The sequence below is a fragment of the Callorhinchus milii genome, unplaced genomic scaffold (assembly GCF_018977255.1).
Source record: "Callorhinchus milii isolate IMCB2004 unplaced genomic scaffold, IMCB_Cmil_1.0 Scaffold10, whole genome shotgun sequence".
In the NCBI taxonomy this organism is placed as follows: domain Eukaryota; kingdom Metazoa; phylum Chordata; class Chondrichthyes; order Chimaeriformes; family Callorhinchidae; genus Callorhinchus; species Callorhinchus milii.
In genome coordinates this window covers 286091-306502 of record NW_024704751.1, presented here as the reverse complement: position 1 = coordinate 306502, position 20412 = coordinate 286091, and the positions used below count along the sequence as shown (strand labels likewise).

Here is a 20412-nt window from a genome sequence, read left to right as displayed (position 1 = left end):
GGAAGGAGTTGTCCTTATGTGAGAGAGCGGACTTCATCAAAAACAGTGAAGGCAAAGGTCATAGACAGTGACCTGTGATCTTTGACACTGGCAGAACACAAGTTGGATGCAGTCTCAAAAGGCAGGCTGGATACACGATGGCTTTTGTTTTAAATGTGACAATGCCTTTATTTTAATGAGATTGCAAAGTATGGTTGTTGAATGTTCATCACGCTCGCCCATTATCAATGCCCTTAACATTTTATCAGTGACCTGAATCACCCGACCTGTTTCAGTAATCAGGTCACCTCACTAAGTAGGTCACCTTTGCCCAGAGACTTGAGTGACCCGATTATTGAGGTTCTACTGTATCATTTTTCACAACAACGCAAGTTTGTACTGAGGAAGCTCAATCTCAGCTCCTGTTCGGAGTCTATTTGGCAGTGCCTTCCACTCTCTCCACTGACGGGCTCACGGCAGTCACGACAATACTCTCCAGCTGTGACATTCAGTCCAGCCCACACCCAGGGCTGCGGCAGGCTGATCTGCCACTGGAGTACCGATCAAATCGGATTTTATACTATTTATACAAGTTTGCCTGTAACTTGTACTTTGCGTAAGTCTTATTAAATGCTCTGGTCCCGACTGATATGACTTGCGTGAGTTTTACTGTGCTTGGTTTGTTCTATTATTTAGACTAGTATTATTTTAATGATGACTATTTCAATTGAATATTCAAGAAGCCTGACTAGAAATGCTTTTACCACATACGTACAACAATTAAATAGCCAGGTACACCTCTCTGTAAACTCATTGTCAGCGGGGACTGTCTGAGACACAGGCTTAGAATAATAATAATAATCCTTGCATTTGATATAGCGCTTTTCACATCGGGAGGACGTCCCAAAGCGCTTCACAGAACACACTGTAAAGTGAATTGACTGTATATTTGTGGGCGAACGCGGCAGCCAATTGCGCACAGCAATGTCCCACAAACAGTCGGAGATTGAAAATGACCAATTTATTATTGTTTTTGGTTTTGGAGGGATTATTATTAGGCTCTGTGTGGAGTAAGGAAACTTGCCCAAGGTTTCGCCCTCTGCCTGGAATTGAACTCAGGTCTCTCACTTGCAAAGCGAGTGCTCTAACCACTGAGCTACAGGACTCCTCTGGCAGTACTTGAGGCTTATGGCAGTAGTTGAGGTTGCTGTGAGCCCGACCGAGACCCTTCAGGAGCCACATGTGTCTCCATGGTTGGACTACGCTGCTCTAGTGTATCCACGAGTTGGCTGGGGGGGCTGTTGTACCCGCGCACAATGCACAACATTTCATTCAATATAAAGAACATAAGAACTTAAGAATTTGCTGGCCAAAGTAAACCAAGATCCATCTAGTTCACCTTCCACCATCCTGGCAGTCACCTGACATGTCGTGTCCCAAACTATATCCTGAGATACTATTTTCTAGCAGAAATCTATCTAATTTGTTCTTGAAACTAATTACATTTTCTGCTCCCACCGTCTCCCTAGGGAGCGTGGTCTATAAGTTTACTACTCACTCACTGAAGTAGTGTTTCTGCAGCTTTGTTTTGAATTTACCCCCTTCAATATAAAAACATTCCTTCTAGGAACCCAGAGGTAAACTTCCACCCGGGCCTAGATTTGCTCTATTTATGTTCCATTTCAGAGCATTCAGAATTTGTCAAGATTGTAAATACTGTCTCAATTGTGAAAATAGGTTTCTGTAAGCTTCATCTAACATCACAGAAAACCAGCTTCAAAGTTCAGACTGAATTCAACAATATGTGCGCTCTAGTACGCTTTAAGTAGAGTAAATCTAGATGTTGGTGGAACTTTATCCCATCAGTGTTCACCTAACTAGAATGTAACACTTCTAATTGGCGACTTCTTATGGCAATGTGACTGGCTCACTCCCAAACTGTTTTACACCTTGTCCACAAGGATTTGGCCAATCTGTGTTTGTGTCAGTAACCGGCAGGACCCCACAGACCTCCTCCTCCTCCGTGTGCGCCTAATCTATTGAAAACAGAAATGGATCCTGGTAAACACACTTGTTTGCTCAAGTTAAAAGCGAATTTAAGGTTCTCTAGACACACATAAATGCCTCGCTGAATTTAAAGAAATTCCACTTTGTGCTTTGTCATTCTGTCACAAACCTAATAAAGTACAGCTGGTGAACTTAGACAGGCATCTGGGACCCACGCACAGAGCACATTCATTGCTCATTGGCTGACTTCATCTAAGACAAATTTGCTTATAAATCCTTAAACGTATTAAAAATAAACATTGATGAAGTCTCAGTTCTGAAGGCGATGCGTTTCATTCTGCCAGATTTCAGCTGGTGCCTCTTAAAATAGTCCACAAGGAAATAGAAAACACATTGCACTTAGCACACTTTAAAATAGATGTGCGATAAATCTTGTTGCATTAAAACAACTTGTATTTTGCATATTTTTTAAGTCAGAATGCCTCACATTTATACCGTCAATTATGAGTTTAAAGGGAAACTCAGATCTGTGAAATTCCTTCCAAAAAAATAATAAATTGGTTACTTCAATCCATGACTGTTTGTGGGACTCTGCTGTGCAAAATTGGCTGCCACGTTTCGCCCACAAAATATATGCAGTCAGTTCACTTTACAGTATATTCTGTGAAGTGCTTTGAGATGTCTCGAAGATGTGATATGGCACTATATCAAGTGCAAGAATTATATTATTATGTAATCTGTGTGGTTAGGGTGTTCTCTCTGCCTATGTAATCCGTTGCACAGCATTTAAAATGTGGTATAAAAGTCTTAATCTCGTGGAGAAAATAAATACAATGCAATGATGCAGATTTATACAGTGGCACTACTCAGAAACTGCAACTGAAAATCTAGATATCCCTGCGCTGTGTATGGTACAGAAATACACCTAAGATCTCATGTCAGTTTGTGCTGCTGGACAAAAGAAGGCATTTTGTCTAGAGTATTGCAGTGTTAATCCACAGATCGGTTCGCTAGATATAAAAAACAATGCAGAGAATATTTACTGTATCCCCCTAGGAATACAATGGACTCACCTTTATGTCACACATCACATTGCTTGCGACTTTCCATAGCAAACAGCCTCACAGGACAACAATTAACATCACCAGGTAACCAAAGTCTAATCATTGAAATCTACAGGCAGCTGCTGCTCTGAGCTGCAAAGCCTTTTAAATCCAAATGGAACTAGTGTGAAATGCACAGCGTTTCCTGTTTCCCACCTACAGGGTGTCAGATAACAGCCCCAGGCCAGTCTCACCTGATCCCCACTCTTACTTGTGAGGTGGATAACTGACTCACTGTAATCAACACAGCAACAGCTCAATCCAGCACACGGCCACGATCTGACCTGGGCTTTTCACAGTCTGCAGAAAATCTGCTTTGATAAAATCCCTCCCTGAAACCATTTCCATTGTTTAACCCCAAGAGCACAGCCTTTGCCAGCGAGCGTGTTAGAATTTCACAGCCATCACATGCGTCTCTGAAAAACTGTCATTGGAGACGGCAATTTGCAGCAGTGTCGGGACTATAATCAGCCCTTTGAATGATTGCTCAATTTGTAGCGGGTCTGAAACCATGCCCTCAACACCACATAACTGTTTATTTTAACAGTGCTGAGAATGGCAAACAGTCAGCCCATCAGCCCTGTGTGAGTCCACAGAGGCCTCTGAATAACCTGCAAACTTCGGAGAAGGATTCTATTACGAATAAGAACAATACTTAGGCTATACTCCACTTCTTCCCAAAGAGGTGTCTGGAAACATCCACATGTCAGTCTAACAGGGATGAATCTCAGGAATGATTTACACTTCCAAGTGTGTGCGTCTGCTCTAAATTGAACAGGTTGCTTCAAGCGCAATGGGTCGATATTGCATTACAGTCACAGCTCCAATCCATTTCCTAATCCCTCTCTAGGACACACGGGCTTCTCACCACAATATTCAATTTTAAACCACTTTTATTTTTGTTGCCACAACAGAGGCTGGGGATAAAAGCTGCCCTTCTTGACAAGTGCTAGCCACTAATCCAGCCCTCCAGTCAGGCTTATCCTATCTTCACAGCCAAACCTTTCTTTTGGGACAATTCCATTGTCAAATAATATGTTTTTCAAAGCAATGGAGAAATTCCTTACTAATAAGGTGAGAAATTTGAGTTACTGCTCCTGTTCAGGTTAGTTTCCTTTAATGCAGTGAGAATGGTAACTGAAAATGTCCCCAACAAACTGCCATCGGATCAAATTGTTATCAAAAGAGTTGTCTGTTTTTTTTCTCCTGGACAATTTTATGGGCCTTTTAGTGTCAGTATCGGCTGTAGGCAGGAGCACTTGGTTCCTCTGGCTCCATCACACATTCAACTTTGTTAAAGATTCTGACCACACACTCACACCATCTGCTATCTCAGAATCCTTTTCTGTTTCCAGGAACTTGACTAGTTGCTTTTTAAAACCCTTAAGAATTTCCAGTTCAACCACCTGAGCTGAGATCTCCTCGCTGCCACTTTCACTAGTTCCTGTTTTATCCATCACTCTGGTTGTCTATCAATGTAGATGTCTTTACTCTTGTTTGAACCTTCTATGTGGCAGAAACCTTTTGTTTAGACTGTGATCGCATGCTCCTGAAAGCCCATTTGCAGCAAAAAATAACAAAATTACATTTGTATAACGCCTTTCACGTCAGGAGGGCGTCCCAAGGCGCTGGACAATCAGAGTTTTGGACCAGAGCTGGGGGTCAGAATCGGGGAGGGTGGAGGGTGCGGGGGAGGGCGATTGAAGACATGGTTGAAGAGGAAGGTCTTGAGACAGGTCTTGAAGGAGGCAAGGGAGGGGCGAGTCGGAGGGCCTGTGGGATGGAGTTCCAGAGGGTGGGGGCAGAGCAGCAGAAGGCCCGCCCGCCAATGGTGGGACGGGCGAGGCAGGGGGATGTGAAGTAAGTCGGAGCCCACTAAGTGGACGGAGCGGGCAGGTTGGTAAATTTAGCAATTTATTGGCAATTGCAATTAAACAGCATTACACTCCTGGGTGAATTGTACAGAACTGGTGACAACCAAACAATGTCCCATCATTATTTGCAAGTTGTTGGCCACTGTTTGAAGCCAATGATGCAAAAATGTCTGCCAGAGTCTTGAGAGATTCACCTCCAGGGCAAACTCACAGGTGTATCAGTATAAACATTCACCAGCACCAGTGTGCAGCAATCTCTACCCTCTGCACCAGCCACGGCCGGCTTTACAATTATTCGGTTAATATTTTTTAAAAATGTTAACGTACTCTGGAAATTGGGAATGTTTGAACTGAAACGATTAAGGGGCAATTTTTTGACTTGTTTGGATCTTAAACAGTTGAGATCATTCTTTAATAACATGCTCCGCATACATGGGGTAAACTTCTATAGTTCAGGACATGTCTCACTTCCACATTGCATTGAAAGGCGCTATATGCCAGCGCTATATAAATGCTCGTCCTTGCTATCGTTGACCTGATCGAATGCTCACTCCAGGCCACCACACAGCTTCCTCAACCTCAACAGCACCTCCAGTGAGGAGGGAAATCCACTTAAATATGACTGGCTGGACATCTGCTTACAATTACCTGCAACATATTGTAGAAATGAGTAATAAGAGAGTCAGACGCCTGTGTAGTTTGTGCCAAATAAAGTGCAGAGTCCAGAACAGTTTCTGTATTTACAGCCAAATCAGAGATTGACTCACATTTTCCCCCCCAAATTGAAAATCTTTTGATGTTTTGTTTAAAGGGAAATTGAAAGCTCAGTGCATTCTGGCTTGAGTTTCAGCTGAAATTAACTTCACAAACGGATGCCAAATCCTTCACCGGAAATGTATTTTTTCCTTCAAATTCTCGAGTTCAGTCAGAGTATAAAACCCGGTGTAAATACCCAATGCCTGTCTCAACTGCGGGTGTGAACTGGTAAGATCAAGCAATTGCTTGGTGATTGGCTCGATAGCCGCCAATTCCTCATTAGACAATTGTACATGGAATGTTCAAGAAAATGTCAGCCTTGCAGAGGTGAGCAATGGGGCTGAGACACCATCACAGGCTGTCCCTGAGGTCAGATTTGGGTGTGAAGCAGGCTGATATGGGGCGGGAGCCGACTGTTCCAGGTGCCATTTGTCACTTAGCTACATGCTGAGTGTAAGGAACGCCAGCGCACAAGTACTGAGATCAATAATGGTCATTAACTTCAATATTCCCAATCCTACCCAATCGAGACTGTGGCTTCTCAGTGAATGGGCTGCAGGCCGCAAGTGCAACAACACTTGTATAAGAGTCTCACAAAGCAGGGATTTGTGCTTCCGTCTCCAGGAAGAACATTTCTCCTTGTGCCCTTTCCACCCGGGTCATAGGTTCACCTCTGTGTTGTACAGACACCAGATGAAGCAATTAGCCCTGAGATTGAGTGCACTGGCTTCCAGAAGAGCCTGTCACTCAGCCCTCACTACCCTCATCTGAAGAGTTAAAAGCAACCAGAGCACAGTTCAATAGTGTGTAAATTGGGTAAAGATTTTTTTTGCTGTCTCACCTAATTTTTCATTTGTTTCAGAGAACCACAGACTGAGATACTTTGACAGAATTGAACACTAATTAATGGATAAAGCACAGATGGCACTAGTCCAGCGAGAGCAAACAGACAACATGGAAGCTTTGGCTCGCAGGGTTGAGGACATGTCTCACTTGCACATTTCACTGTAAGCCAGATGTGCTGGTCACCCATCAACAACACCTGAAGCTTTGTGGAATTGCCAGTGACTCTGTGCAGACAGGACAGTCTACGGTCCATTGCTTACTCCCCAGTGAGGCCGTTTGTAACCCTAGTAAAGGACTGGCAGGAGATGATGGAACACGGTCACAGTAGGGCAGACAATCAATGTCATTTTTTCTCTCACTTCCCCCTCAAAATCACACACCATTCACACAGAACATTCACTCTCTCCCTCCCTCACCCACCGGCTACAATAAACTTTGAATTTGATATATAATGCTTTGTGTCATCGAGGCACCACAACGTGCTTCATAGGATGTAGTGCAAAGTGGTGTGACTTTGTATTTTTGATGTTCATATTCATGAAAACTCTGTTAAGACACACATGCACACACACTCTTGTGAACATGTAACTATAACAATAGCATGTGTTTATATAGTGCCCTTCACGCAGGGTAGCACCTCAAAGCTGTTAGCAATGGCGGAGCCTGACACTGAGCTGCAGAGAGGGGAGACTAGACATAAACACGTAAACAAGCACCCGATTCTGAGATGCTGACATTCCAGGCGGATATCACTGACATTCACCCAGGAAATTGAGGACATCTGTGTTAAAGTTTATTTCAAAGAGGATTTAAATATTATTTCCTACAGAAATTACTACAATCATTGAATCGAACAGCACAGGTCATTCCTCTTGTTGTGTTTGTGATGGTGTTATGTTCTAATCGCAAATCTCTGCTCTTTTCCAAACCCTTCTATATTTTCCTCATCAAATGTTTATCCATTTCTCTACTAAGTGATATTGACGGCCCCAACAGCCAGCATTGTGCTCCACCCTCTGGAGGTTCATCTCAGAGACCCTCTCCCCACCCTCACCCTCTCCCCAAAACTTGTCTTTAAAACCCATCTTCCACAAGCTTTTGGCCACCTTCCACCCTCCACCCAGCTCCTCTGCCTTGCGCTCCCAGTGCGCAGTGAGGTGCTGGGAGACATTGTGAAAGGTGCTATATAAATGTAAATTGTTGTTTATGATTGTGAAATTGCTGGGGCAAATGGCTGCTGCATTTACCTACAAAAAATGTCACTTCACTTGACAGTAATCACCTGTGAAGAACATTTGAGATGTTTTAATATGACACTATCAACATAATAAAAACTCCTTCCTGTTCACCTCGTGCAGTAAACCAACAGTCCTCACCGAGTGAGTCTGAAACGTTTGGACGTACAGAGACTCTCCTTATCATGGTTTTCTCTTTTGATCAGCAGTGTTCTCAATATAATTGATGCATTCATTACCCTTTACACAGATTACTACAAGTTTCTGGTCAACATCTGGTTAATCTGTAATGTTTGTAATGGCAGATTTAGGAGTTAAAGCCAGAGGTGAAAATAAGGAGGAGAGGTTGAGAGGCCACTACCCTTTATCACAACAACTGGGGAGTGCCAGACTCTGATAGTCAAACAGCCCAGACCAATGACTTTTCACCTTTGGCTTTTAAGGAACGGAGTTAAAAAAGCAAGAGAGAGGATTTATAAATCAATGGAGATAATCTGTAAACAATGGAGCCTTTTGATGCAGGATAAATCTTAAATTACATTTACACCTCATATGTACAGGGTAAATACTGCTATGAATGCTAAGCATTTACAAAGATTATACGTTACAAAACATTAGGTTTTTTTGCAAATAACTCTTCAAGGACTCGAGGTGAAACAGTGAAACCTGGAAGCAGGAAAGAGGCAGAAATCCATCAACTTTCCAAAGCTTCAACTTTTGATCATGTAATCAACCCAGGAACAATCTGAATCACCCATTAAATGCATGTTTAATCTCTTAACAACGCTATAAGGTGCTATAGCAAATGCTCGGATTATTATCATTACGTTACACAGATCCTCAGCTCCCTAAACACAAGGCTGGAGCTGGCAAGATTTGATATAGAAGTCCTCCCTGTTTACAGTGCATTGAAAGAATGATATTTGCGATAGCAATGCTGTTAATGGGCAATGGCTGCACACATCAGAGGGTCTGAAATAGGCTGTGATTTATCCTGTAAACACAGGACTCAATGAAAAACATTAGTATCGGACAGGAGGCACACATGCCAGTAACCCATGATCACTTTAAATAACAGGAGGACAAGTTTGCAAGGCTATGGGGAGAGAGCGGGGGAGTGGGGTTGATTTGGATAGTTCTTTTCAAAGAACCAGCACAGACATAAGAACATAAGAATTAGGAGCAGGAGTCGGCCATTCGGCCCTTCGTGCCTGTGCTCCGCCATTCAATAAGATCATGGCTGATCTTCTCACCTAACTCTGATTACCTGCCCTATCCCCATATCCCCTAATCCCTCTATTTTTCAAGAATCTATCAGTCTCAGCCTTGAAGATGTTCAAGGACTGAGCATCTACAGCCTTCTGGGGTAGAGAATTCCATAAGTTCACTACCCTCTGAGTGAAGAAATGTTTCCTCAACTCTGTTCTAAAAGGCTGACCCTTAATTTTCAGACTGTGACCCCCGGTTATAGATTCTCCTACCGGGGAAACAGACCCTCAGTGTCTACTTTATCAGCCCTTTAAGAATCTTATAAGTTTCAATAAGATCTCCCCTAATTCTTCTGTACTCTATAGAGAATACAGCCCCAGTTTATTCAGCCTCTCCTCATAGGTCAGTCCCCTCATCCCAGGAACTAACCGAGTGAATCTACGCTGCACCCCCTCGAGGGCAAGTATGTCCTTCTTTAAATAAGGAGACCAAAACTGCACACAATACTCTCGGTGCGGTCTCACCAAAGCCCTATACAGTTGCAGCAAGACTTCCCTACTCTTATATTCTAAACCTTTTGCAATGAACGCTAACTGCCGTTCGCCTTCTTAGTTGCTGCTGCACCTGCAAACTAACTTTTTGGGACTGGTGTACAAGGACACCCAAATCCCTTTGAATACTAACACTATCTAACTTCTCCCCTTCCAGAAAATAATCTGTTCTTTTATTCTTGCTACCGAGGTGAATAATTTCACACTTGCTAACATTGAATTCCATCTGCCACCTACTTGCCCACTCCCCGAGCCTATCTATATCCCGTTGCAATCTTTTTGCATCATCCTCAGAGCTCACTCTCCCACCGAGTTTAGTATCATCCGCGAATTTAGACACATTACATTCAATGTCCTCGTCCAGATCATTGATGTAAATGGTAAATAGCTGAGGCCGAGGCACTGATCCTTGTGGCACTCCACTAGTTACATCCTGCCAATTCGAGAATGATCCGTTTATCACTACTCTCTGCTTTGACTCTCTGACATGATGGGCCGAATGGCCTCCTTCTGTGTTGTTTAATTCGAAGAACTCCTTCCGTCCCACCCCTCACAGAACCGTGATAAGGTCCACCGAGCCATCACTTTCCACTCCACCAGCCTCATCATTCAACGTATAATCCTTGTAAATTCCACCAACTCCAGCGTGATCTCACCACCAAACATATTTTTCCTTCCTTTCCTCTCTCAGCATTCTGAAGGTGGCCCTCTCTTCATGACTCCCTGGTCCACACCTCTACACCACTAACACATGCTCTCCCTCCCCGGGATTCAAACCCAGGTCCTCTTGCTTGCGAGGTGGGTTCTCCAACCACAGAGGTACAGGACTCCACAATACACTACAGTACATGAATACAGACTCAAGGATCAAAAGGCTGCCCTTTATCTGCCTTTAGGCTGTGCAACCAGACTGTGAGATTGTTATCATTTTTATCCTTGTTCACATGATATCTGCAAAGTCCTTTTCCTTCTGCTCATCTTCCGTGACCCTCAAAAACTGTCATCAAGCTGTGAGACTAGAGCAGATTGTCCCAGTGTCTGGGCAGCTGTATACGGACACTATATGTCCAGTGCTGAGACACTCGGTTACTGAGATGGCACAAAATCAGCCTTTTATAACATCCACAATAATAACAGTAATAATCCTTGCAATTGAGACAGCGCCTTATCACGTCTTCTACAAGTCTCAAAGTGCTTCACAGAATATATGTTATACGTAGACTATGTTTTGTGCGCAAAACGCGGCAGCCAATTGCGCACAGCAGTGTCCCACAAACAGTGGTGGATTGAGTGACCACATTTTTTTCTTTTGAAGGGATTATTACTCCCGCCAATTGACGAACAACCGGCTTCCAACTCACTGCTAGGTAACAGAGGCACGTGGAGTAAGGCCCAACGTTTTGCCCTGCCTGGGAATCAAACTCAGGTCCTCTCGCTTGCAAGGCGAGTGCTCTAACCACTAAACTACAGGACTCCACATGTCTGTCCATTTTAATATTTCCAATGCATATATTTAAACTTCAATTTAAAAGGTAGAATAAGAGACAATGTACAGCCCACAGGTCATTCTGTAAATGTAGCAGACAGAGAAGAAAAACTATTTGCATTGTTTTATGGCGCGTTTCCTTTATCCTTTGTATTTTAGCCTCTTTCTTCCAATGCTTGACAAGGAGGAAGGCAGTGGCTCTCAGTGCCTACACTCACTCCTGGGAACCTCTCTGCTTGGACCTTCCTCTTCCCCACAGTCTCTCAACAGGGCTCACATTAAGCGATCCGCCAATCGACTAACGACCACCAGGTAAACAATTACTGCTAGGTAACCAGAGGCATGTGTGTGGAGTCAGAAAACTTGCCTAAGGTTTCGCCCTGCCGGGAATCGAACCCAGGTCCTCTCACTTGCAAGGCTGCTGGCATTCTCAGGCTGGGCTGCTGGCAGGGAATTCCTGCGCTATTAGTGATAGCAGGTTGTCCTTGGCAAGTCAGGGCAATCCATCTCAACGGCTGTACGGTGAGAGGACAACAGTCATTGACATGAAGGGGCTATAGGCCATGCAGCTCTGATATCTGTAAATTAAACAGTAGCATCTGACACTGTTCCTGTAATATAAGCAAATATTCCCCACTTTGACTCACACTAATTACTCTGTTAATTGATGCTCACCACACTTTCCCTGATTCATTGAATGATTAGACTGGAAGCTAAATGTTGACACATCTGGTGAGTTAGAGAAGACTGTCTATAATTACGCTTAATGTTAAATAAATGTTTGCTAATTGGAGGCTTTGCTCACACGTACTCTAACATGTGGCATAAAATGACCAGGATTTGGATAGAGGAAGAAAGCTGCAACAGGAAAATAGATTATTAAAAGGCAAACATGTTTCTAAATGTTATCTTGTGTGAATACTGCAAGATATTGTCTACCTGTGGTTAATTTGCTGATTAGATATGGATATGTGAGATTTCTTAGGCAGAGCGAATAAAGATCAGCATTTGATAACCCCTGTAACAAAATATTTAAATAGGTAAATAAAAATAAGGATGCAACACGTACTAAAGAAATACAGCATTGATATATATATGTGGTACATCAAATGCTGGAGTTCTTAGACATGGTCTCAGAGTAAAATGGGAGGTTTCATCCATTGGCCTTGATCTTAGTCTGAATTTAGATCCAGATTGTGGAACTATGAGATGGATTTCTAAGTAAAACGGATCAAAATGTCAATTCATTCACTTCTGTGGATAAACTGCACCAACATGACAGATACTTAATCTAAACAGAGTTTACATCCACATTAAACTGTCAGGCTTGCCTCAGTCAGTACATTCTCACCTCCAAGTCAGAAGTTCAATTCCAGGCAGAGGGCGAAACCTCGGGCAAGTTTCCTTACTCCACACAGAGCCTAATAATAATCCCTCCAAAACCAAAAACAATAATAAATTGGTCATTTTCAATCTACGACTGTTTGTGGGACATTACTGTGCGCAATTGGCTGCTGCGTTCGCCCACAAATATACAGTCAATTCACTTTACAGTGTGTTCTGTGAAGCGCTTTGGAACATCCTCCTGACGTGAAAAGCGCTATATCAAATGCAAGGATTATTATTATTATTATTATTATTATTATTAGAAGGATGTGGGTTCAAGCTCCACTTCGGGACTTTGAACTAACAGTCCAGGCTGATCTTCAGTACAAGAATTGTTCCACAAAGTCAACCATTGCCTTGAATAAGCTGACTCAGCAAGATGAATGTGTAAGAGGAGCCAACATGTCCCTCTGGCGGAAACATATTCATTACGATGCTAGATGAGTGAATATGACAATTAGGCAGAGCACATGGCTTCGCTCCCAATGCCTGGCATCAATCCTCCGGCTGCCAGCAGCACCACAGGCAGATTCATTGCTTAATGACCTATACAAGCCGTGCTTCCAGAGACTTTTCACATAGGACGACTGAGCTAAAGTGGAGCTTAAAAGAGACTCACAATTACCAAGGTCAGGCCAACAAGCTATCGTTAATGTGCTTTACAGTACAGTGACTCCAAGAACAGGCTTGCATGCCATCACGGGGTAGGTTTAGAAAATAATTGAGTAATTTTGCTTCTCACCCACCCATTTCCTATAACTCTGGAATGTATGTAAGCATGTTTCTGTAAGTATCAACGTTATACTGATGCCTTGCCAAAATCTTGTTACCTTTTTAACCTCTCACCAACAAACAACTTGCATTCGATCCCTTCTGATCCCAACCACCAGCTCGGGTACGGATCCCTCACTATCCAGCGACTTGGGACGTACTCCTGATGTGAAAGGTACGGTACACGTGTAATTTGTTGTTGCCTTTATATAGTGCCTTCTTGTAAGTTAATGTCAGAGCGAGAACGTGTTTGGACACTGATCAAACGCGTGGGGGGAGGGGAGAGCAACGCTGCCACAGGCAGTTAAAGAGACACACAGGGCAGAAAGGCTTCAGGTTTACTCCCTGCTCCACGCTGAGTGCTGAGTTACATGTTCTCATCCAGGACAGCAATAAATAGCAATGTTACCTAATGGGCTGAGCATTATCAGCCAGGCCTGTGCCCTCCCACCTCTCTCCCTGTTTGAAGCTGATATTTTATAAGCTGACATCAGGTTTGGCGGTAATGCTGGTGATTGCTGGCTGACTTACACAGCGGTGACCAGTGGGGCAACGGAACACAAGCTGCTGGTGCCCAGGGAATTAATGGTGTCAATGAAAATTGACTTACAATTAACAGAACACAGCCAGTCCCTGTTGTGACAGCACGACAGCCAGCAGGGGCTCGCAAGCTGATTCCTGGACTAAACATTTGACTTTGAATATTATAATTGAAGCAAAAAGAGAATTGGGAATTGACATATTTAACAACAACATCAACTTGCATTTATACAGTGCCCCTCACACAGATAAGTGTCCCAGAGTGCCACCCTGCGTTACAATATCTATTCAGCAACTATCATCTGGATTTAACAAAACAACTCCATCTTCAAATATACCGACTCACACACCTGTCTTGAAGCTAAGATTTCAATTGCGTCTGCACGATGGGGCTCCCGCATATTGGAGAGCGAGTATCAAAGCTCAGTAACAAAAGAGCTCTTTGTTTTCATTAATTCCTCCCATCTCTTTCCCAATGAAAATACCAACCCAGCTGCATTTGCACTTAGCTGTTTATTCCTCACTCGTGTTGGTAAAACACAAATCAGCATCTGGTATTAAAGCAGCACTTGTGAGGAGGAAAACAAGGTGACTTTCATGGAAATGCATGCTTAGCCACAGCACGGTTTGTTTGTGTGGCCTATCCTTGCAAAAACTGCTGTTGATTTAACTGACACAAAGAGGCTTTAATCCATTCAAAGGAACTGATCACTGGAGAAAACTGCAACAGCATAAAGCCTCCCTGTCAAGCAGAGCTATTCACAGCCAGATGGATGTCACAAAGTAATGGATATAAGTAAACAAAGATAAGAATGTGGGAAATCCATCGGATTCTAAGCTAGAAAGAGGGAAGGCCTTTTGTCCATTAATCATTCCCTTCCTCTACAAGGTAAGTCCTTTGCCCTTGTTACCAGCAACAAGTCAGGAATGTGGACTGACTGGGAGCCTCATTTACATCAGTTGCAAACTAACTGGGGGAACTCGAAAGGCTTTGGGAGAGATGCTGAGACTGGGGAGACGCCGGGTTTCTTACCTTTACTGCTGCTGGTGAGGAAAAGCTTCTCGGAGTTGGCATCGGAAACCTGGAGGACAAACAAAGTGATGAGTCACAACGAGGTTCACAATAAAACGTTTTGAAGCAAGTTTTCCAGGAATGACCGAGGACAGTTCTCGGAAATGCCAGAGGATGGCAGTAGAACTTAAAACAAACTTCCCCCTCGATCCCCTCCAGCACAGTCTGTCAGACAGCAGCCAAAGCCGGCAACAACATCCAGACCAGCGGCTGAGGAGACACCACACCAGACTGCATTGCGCTGCTTCTCTCCTCTCAGGCTCAGAAAGGATCCTCCAGTTAATTAAAAACTCTTCTTAAACCTTTATCTAAACCTTCAGTTTATGGCTTCAGACACCTCGATATAGCCTAAAATCTGCTTCACATCAGCAGGTAATCACTGGATCATTTCAGCTGCACGAGCAATTGATATCAACAGACATTTGTTCCAGGCTGGTATCTGATCTTATTTCCAGATGTAACCAGACATAAGAGGCTTTAAATATGTAAAACAGCTATTGTAAACCTTCAGTGATCCTCCTTGCACCAGCTTCTGGAGCTAGCTTGGGATCACCATTATAGAATCCAATACTAAGCTCCCAGTAATAACCTATAGGCTTAGGATCAGAATCAACATCCAGTATGCATTTGACAAACACCATGTAATCTCGCACTTTGGATCATGTCGATGGCACTAAGTTAATCTTACACATTGTTTAGAGCCAATCCTGAGCATTTCTAGAGAGGTTAGACTCCGGTTTACAGCACTGAAGGCAGTCATTATGTCTGTGGCAGTGCTAGCTCTCAACTGGAGCTCTCTACTCTAACCTCATTCCCTGGTCTCTCTCTCCCCATCACAACAACAAAATGACATTGTTGTGCTAGTGCTCGCTCCCCTTCTGGAGCTCTCTACTCTAACCCCATCACCTGATCTTTTCCCTATATCCGGGTTTATTCTCCCGTTTCTTGGACTGTAATAGGCTTTTCCAATCCTGCAGATTCCTAATAATAATCCTGGCATTTGATACAGCGCCTTATCATGCCTTCGAGATGTCTCAAAGCGCTTCACAGAATATACTGTAAAGTGACTTGACTGTATTTTGTGTGCAAAACGCAACAGCCAATTGCACACGGCAGTGTCCCCCAAACAGTCATGGGTTGAGTGACCAAATTATTATTATTATCTTTTGAAGGGATTATTAACCCTGGAAAAGCGATCCACCAATCAACTAACAACCAGGTTCCTACGGACTAGGCCACCAGCGGCATGTGAAGTAAAGAAACTTGCCCAAAGTTCTACCTCCCCGGGAATCGAACCCAGGTTTTCTTGCTTGCGAGGCGAGCGCTCTAACCACAAAGCTACAGGAACCCACAGGATTCCTATGGAAAACAGCCCAACCTTAACTCCAACCCTTCATCCTTGGAATCATTTTACTGAATCTCTGCTGTACACTCTCCACTTCTGATGTGTTGTGTCTATAAATGACAATTTACTGTCTCTAATTCCTCTGATCACACAGTCTTTACAGGGGTTATTCTCGCGGTCAGCAGTTGCCCGAGGCAGTTGTTGTGAAAGCAAGCTGAATAAAACATGTGTAATTGACCTAAAACGGAGAGCAACAGCATTGGAAGAGGGCACCACAGGCTGACAACAGATTACTGTGGCTAAATTCTTCTACATTTTATTCATCCAATAAAATAAATTCAAACCGTGGCTGTGTAAACATTTCCTTGTACTCATCTGAGCCACACACTTTTCAACCCAGGATTGTGAGTGAGGAGTGACAGAGGGGGTTTGGAATGGAAACCCCATGAAGCAAATTATTGTGAATTCTGCTGCTGCAAACACTCAACGCAATTCAGACCGGATCCTCACAATCCAGTTACAGTACGGCAACCTCCCCTCCCTCTGTCCCTCAATCAAATATTATTCTCATCAGAAAATGCAGAATCACACAGCCCAACCTTTACTGATTGTGTCAAAAGACACTCTACTCCTGTAACATTACTGGGTTTCAGGTTAGTAAACAATTGGGAGACTGTGAGAATGTGACATTTAAACAGTTTTTTACCACATGGGATTACCTCTGCCTCCTGCGGGTTACAGCACAGGGAGCTGACTGTCAGGGATGGCCGCAGCCCGAATAAAAGTAATTGAAAATCGCTGTTCACAACTGAGGCACTGGATTGAGCTAATAGAACAGAGATATTGTTTTGTTTAAGGTTTGGGCAATAGATACTAATAAAGTATGACTGACAAACTGTTCATTTAATTGGTCGATCACTGCTCTAAACCGAAGAGCCTAATATAAATGCTGTGGTTACTTACACAATACTGCACAGAGAAAAGAAAATTTCTTTATTTAAGTGCTCCGAGACACGGAGGGCGATGAGGGATAAGGCAGGGCAGGGGGGGTGATGGACAGCTCGCTGTGAGTGGGTGGAGCAGTGGGGCAGTGGGTGGGGAAGTGGGGTTTGCTGTGGGGCAGTGGGTGGGGTTGCTGTGAGCTGGTTGGGGGGCAGTGGGGTGAGATTGCTGTGGGTCGGGGGAGGGGGAAGACCTGCTGGGCCGAATGGCCTCCTCGTGTTCTGTAATTTTCTAGAATTCTACATTGTGGAGTCCTGTAGCTCAGTGGTTAGAGCACTCGCTTTGCAACTGAGAGACCTGAGTTCAATTCCCGGCAGGTCAGAGCCAAACCTCGGGCAAGTTTCCTTACTCCACACAGAGCCTAATAATAATCCCTCCAAAACCCAAAACAATAATAAATTGGTCATTTTCAATCCATGACTGTTTGTGGGACATTGCTGTGCGCAATTGGCTGCCGCGTTCGCCAACAAATATACAGTTAATTCACTTTACAGTATATTCTGTGAAGCACTTTGGGACGTCCTCCCGATGTGAAAAGCGCTATATCAAATGCAAGGATTATTATTATTATTATTTGTATCTGATTTGGTGACGGAGAAGATTTTGGTCAGGCACAAATAACAACAACCAATAATCCTTGTGTTTGACCTAACACCTTATCACGTCAGACATCTCTCAAAACACCTTCCAGGGCAGACTGTAAAGCCACGAGGCTGTGGGCATGTACACACACACACACACCAGGCTGTGGCGAGTCACTTTACAACCCCAGCCCATCTCTGGCTCCAAAGCCCTGGCACAGGAGCAGCTTTCAGCTCACAATCTGCCATCAGCTGCCAGTGCACATGGCAACTCATAGCTCTAACAACTTGCAGTCAGTCGGCATCCAAAAGCTCTGCTACACAGCAGCAACCCAACTGCTTTCAGAGAGGTTTCACTCCGTCTAGTTACAGAGTGTGAATTATTTATGCAGTGACTTTAAAATGCCTTTTAAATTCACTTCTACAGTTATGTTTTATAAATATTTTACATTATACAATTTAAAGATGAGTTAACGTGTTGGTGAAGATGCTGGGCTGTCTTTAGTAACAGGCTGAACGGAGCTAAGATGCAGTCGCTTTAAGGATTTAACACCGCTTCCTTCTGAGAAGCACAAAGGTCGACAGTTTCATTCTGAACAAACTCCGTCTGTAAATGTCAACTGAACGCAGTCTAATCCCCAGCCGTCTCCACAGTCCAGGCTATTTGCGATGGGAAATTAAGCATTTTAAAAGCAATTTAAGGCAATACAAAAATGAATGTAGTACAGGGTGGGGGGTGGGGGTGTTGATGTGTGAACAGTTAGTGTTAAACCACAGCTCCGACAGTCAGCTGTACCTGCCCATTGCCGCTCCCTGCCAGAAACCCATCGTTTCTCTAACGTGTGTAACCTCCTTCACATTGATCTGTTTTCACCCGGAGCTGATTGTTTTCATAAAGAAATCACTTCATCTATTTGACGTGCCTCAGGAGTGAACCTGAAAATGTTTGTGACCCAGTGAATGGCTTTAATTCACTAATTCTCATCACTATTCATCCACTACTCATCAAGAGAATGGTAGTCATTGCCAACACCTCCCTTCAGACATCTCCCCAAACCTGTTCAGCTTGTGTCTTCCCTCCACATGCCCTCTGCCTAACCACCAGGTCTTTTCAATCTCTTTAAGAATGTTGAAGCTGACAGCGCCAGCACTGGTGACCTTGGGATTGTCCAGGCCATCGGAGATCCTCTGAATGGCCTCCTAGGCTGACATTTCCGGAGCATCTCCGTCTTCTCATTATCTGTTCTTTGGTCAACAAGACTGTGGTCGAGCCTAGAATAATCCCCACCGCTCTGCTGCTGACATACAGTGAGCTTTGCTACAGATTCTCGCTGGGTATTTTGCCCGGGTTCAAAACCTGCTCTGACCTGACAAAGTGCTGCCCCAGCCCAGATGCTCCCACTATTCCCGTTCCCCGCCTGTGAGTGGAATTAGCTTCCAGTCAGCCAGCCAGCGGGCGGTCACAGTAATGACTCGATTAATGGAAAGATTGTCGGTTTAGCTGAGCTCAGGAACTCGCCATAGGTCTGAGTGACAGTTTGTGCTGCAACAAGTTAATACTTCAAATAGATCCTGACACTCGGTGGACACCAGCTGCTTCATGTCCCCCGGACTTGGTGATCGGCCATTCAGCATCTCTGCCCCCACACTCTGGAACTCTATCCCACAATCCCTCCACCTCACCCCCACTCTTGCCTCGTCAAGTCCTGTCTAATGACCTTCCTCTTTCACCGTACTATCGGCCACCCCCACCTCCCACAACCTCGCCACCTACCTACCCATCCGCAACCCTCCCCACCTCCCTCACGCCCCCCACCCATCACCCTTAGCTCAGAGACAGCTCCTGGTGACTCTTCTGTGGACACTGGTACCTGTCAGGGTTTCCCAGCAAATCTTTGACCAGACGACTAAAAGCTAAACATGGGGCTGGTTGGAAGCCCTGAGAAAGCACAGGCACAAAGGATTGTATTGATTTGTGCACAGAGCAGTAAACAAGAGACACAGCTTGAAAGGGATCTGAAGCAAAGATAAGATCATCCATCACTTGTGGCTGATGGCAGGTATCAGACTCACGACAAGATCACTATCAGTGGGTTAATGACTTTACAGCAAAAGGCAAGGCTTTGATAGCTCCTGACAACAGACTCCGGGATCTATGACAGATAGATGGGTGTTTACTGCACTTTCATTCAAGCACCATGTTCTGACTAATGAGAGGCCAAGACACCAAAGAACAACAGAATCTGGGGAAGACTGGATGCCACTGAAGAGCAAACCTTTCCCATCCAGAATAATCCATTGTAAAAAACAAGGACAAGATGAAAGCAACTCCATTCCTCTGATACCATTAGTCACATTCCTTCAAACTTTCTCCAAAAGAGGATCTTTGAATATCCAACGTTTATTTCTTTCTTCCATATAATACACCTCAAACTTATCAAAATCAACAACAACAACTTGCAATTCTCTAAGTAAATATATAAATGCTGTTCACCCAGGACGGCATCTCAGAGCACTCAACAGTGGCGGAGCTGAGCCAGGGGGAGGGGGAAGGTGACCGTAGGCACAGTCGAAGAGGAAGGTTTTCAAGCGCAACCTGAAAAAGGAGAGAGAGGTGGCAAGACAAAGGGATTGAGGGAGGGAGTTCCACAGTTTTGGGGCTAAAAGCA

General features: G+C 44.1%; 1 protein-coding gene across 1 annotated transcript in view; it reads right to left on the bottom strand.

Annotated features, from left to right (window-relative positions):
* Positions 1–14699: 14699 nt before the first annotated feature.
* The window catches only part of auts2a (activator of transcription and developmental regulator AUTS2 a), a 174366-nt gene continuing 168653 nt past the window's right edge, over positions 14700–20412 (bottom strand). Inside the window, exon 6 of the mRNA XM_042338545.1 lies at positions 14700–14825. Coding sequence (XP_042194479.1) covers positions 14700–14825 — 126 coding nt within the window. The remainder of the gene's footprint in view (positions 14826–20412) is intronic.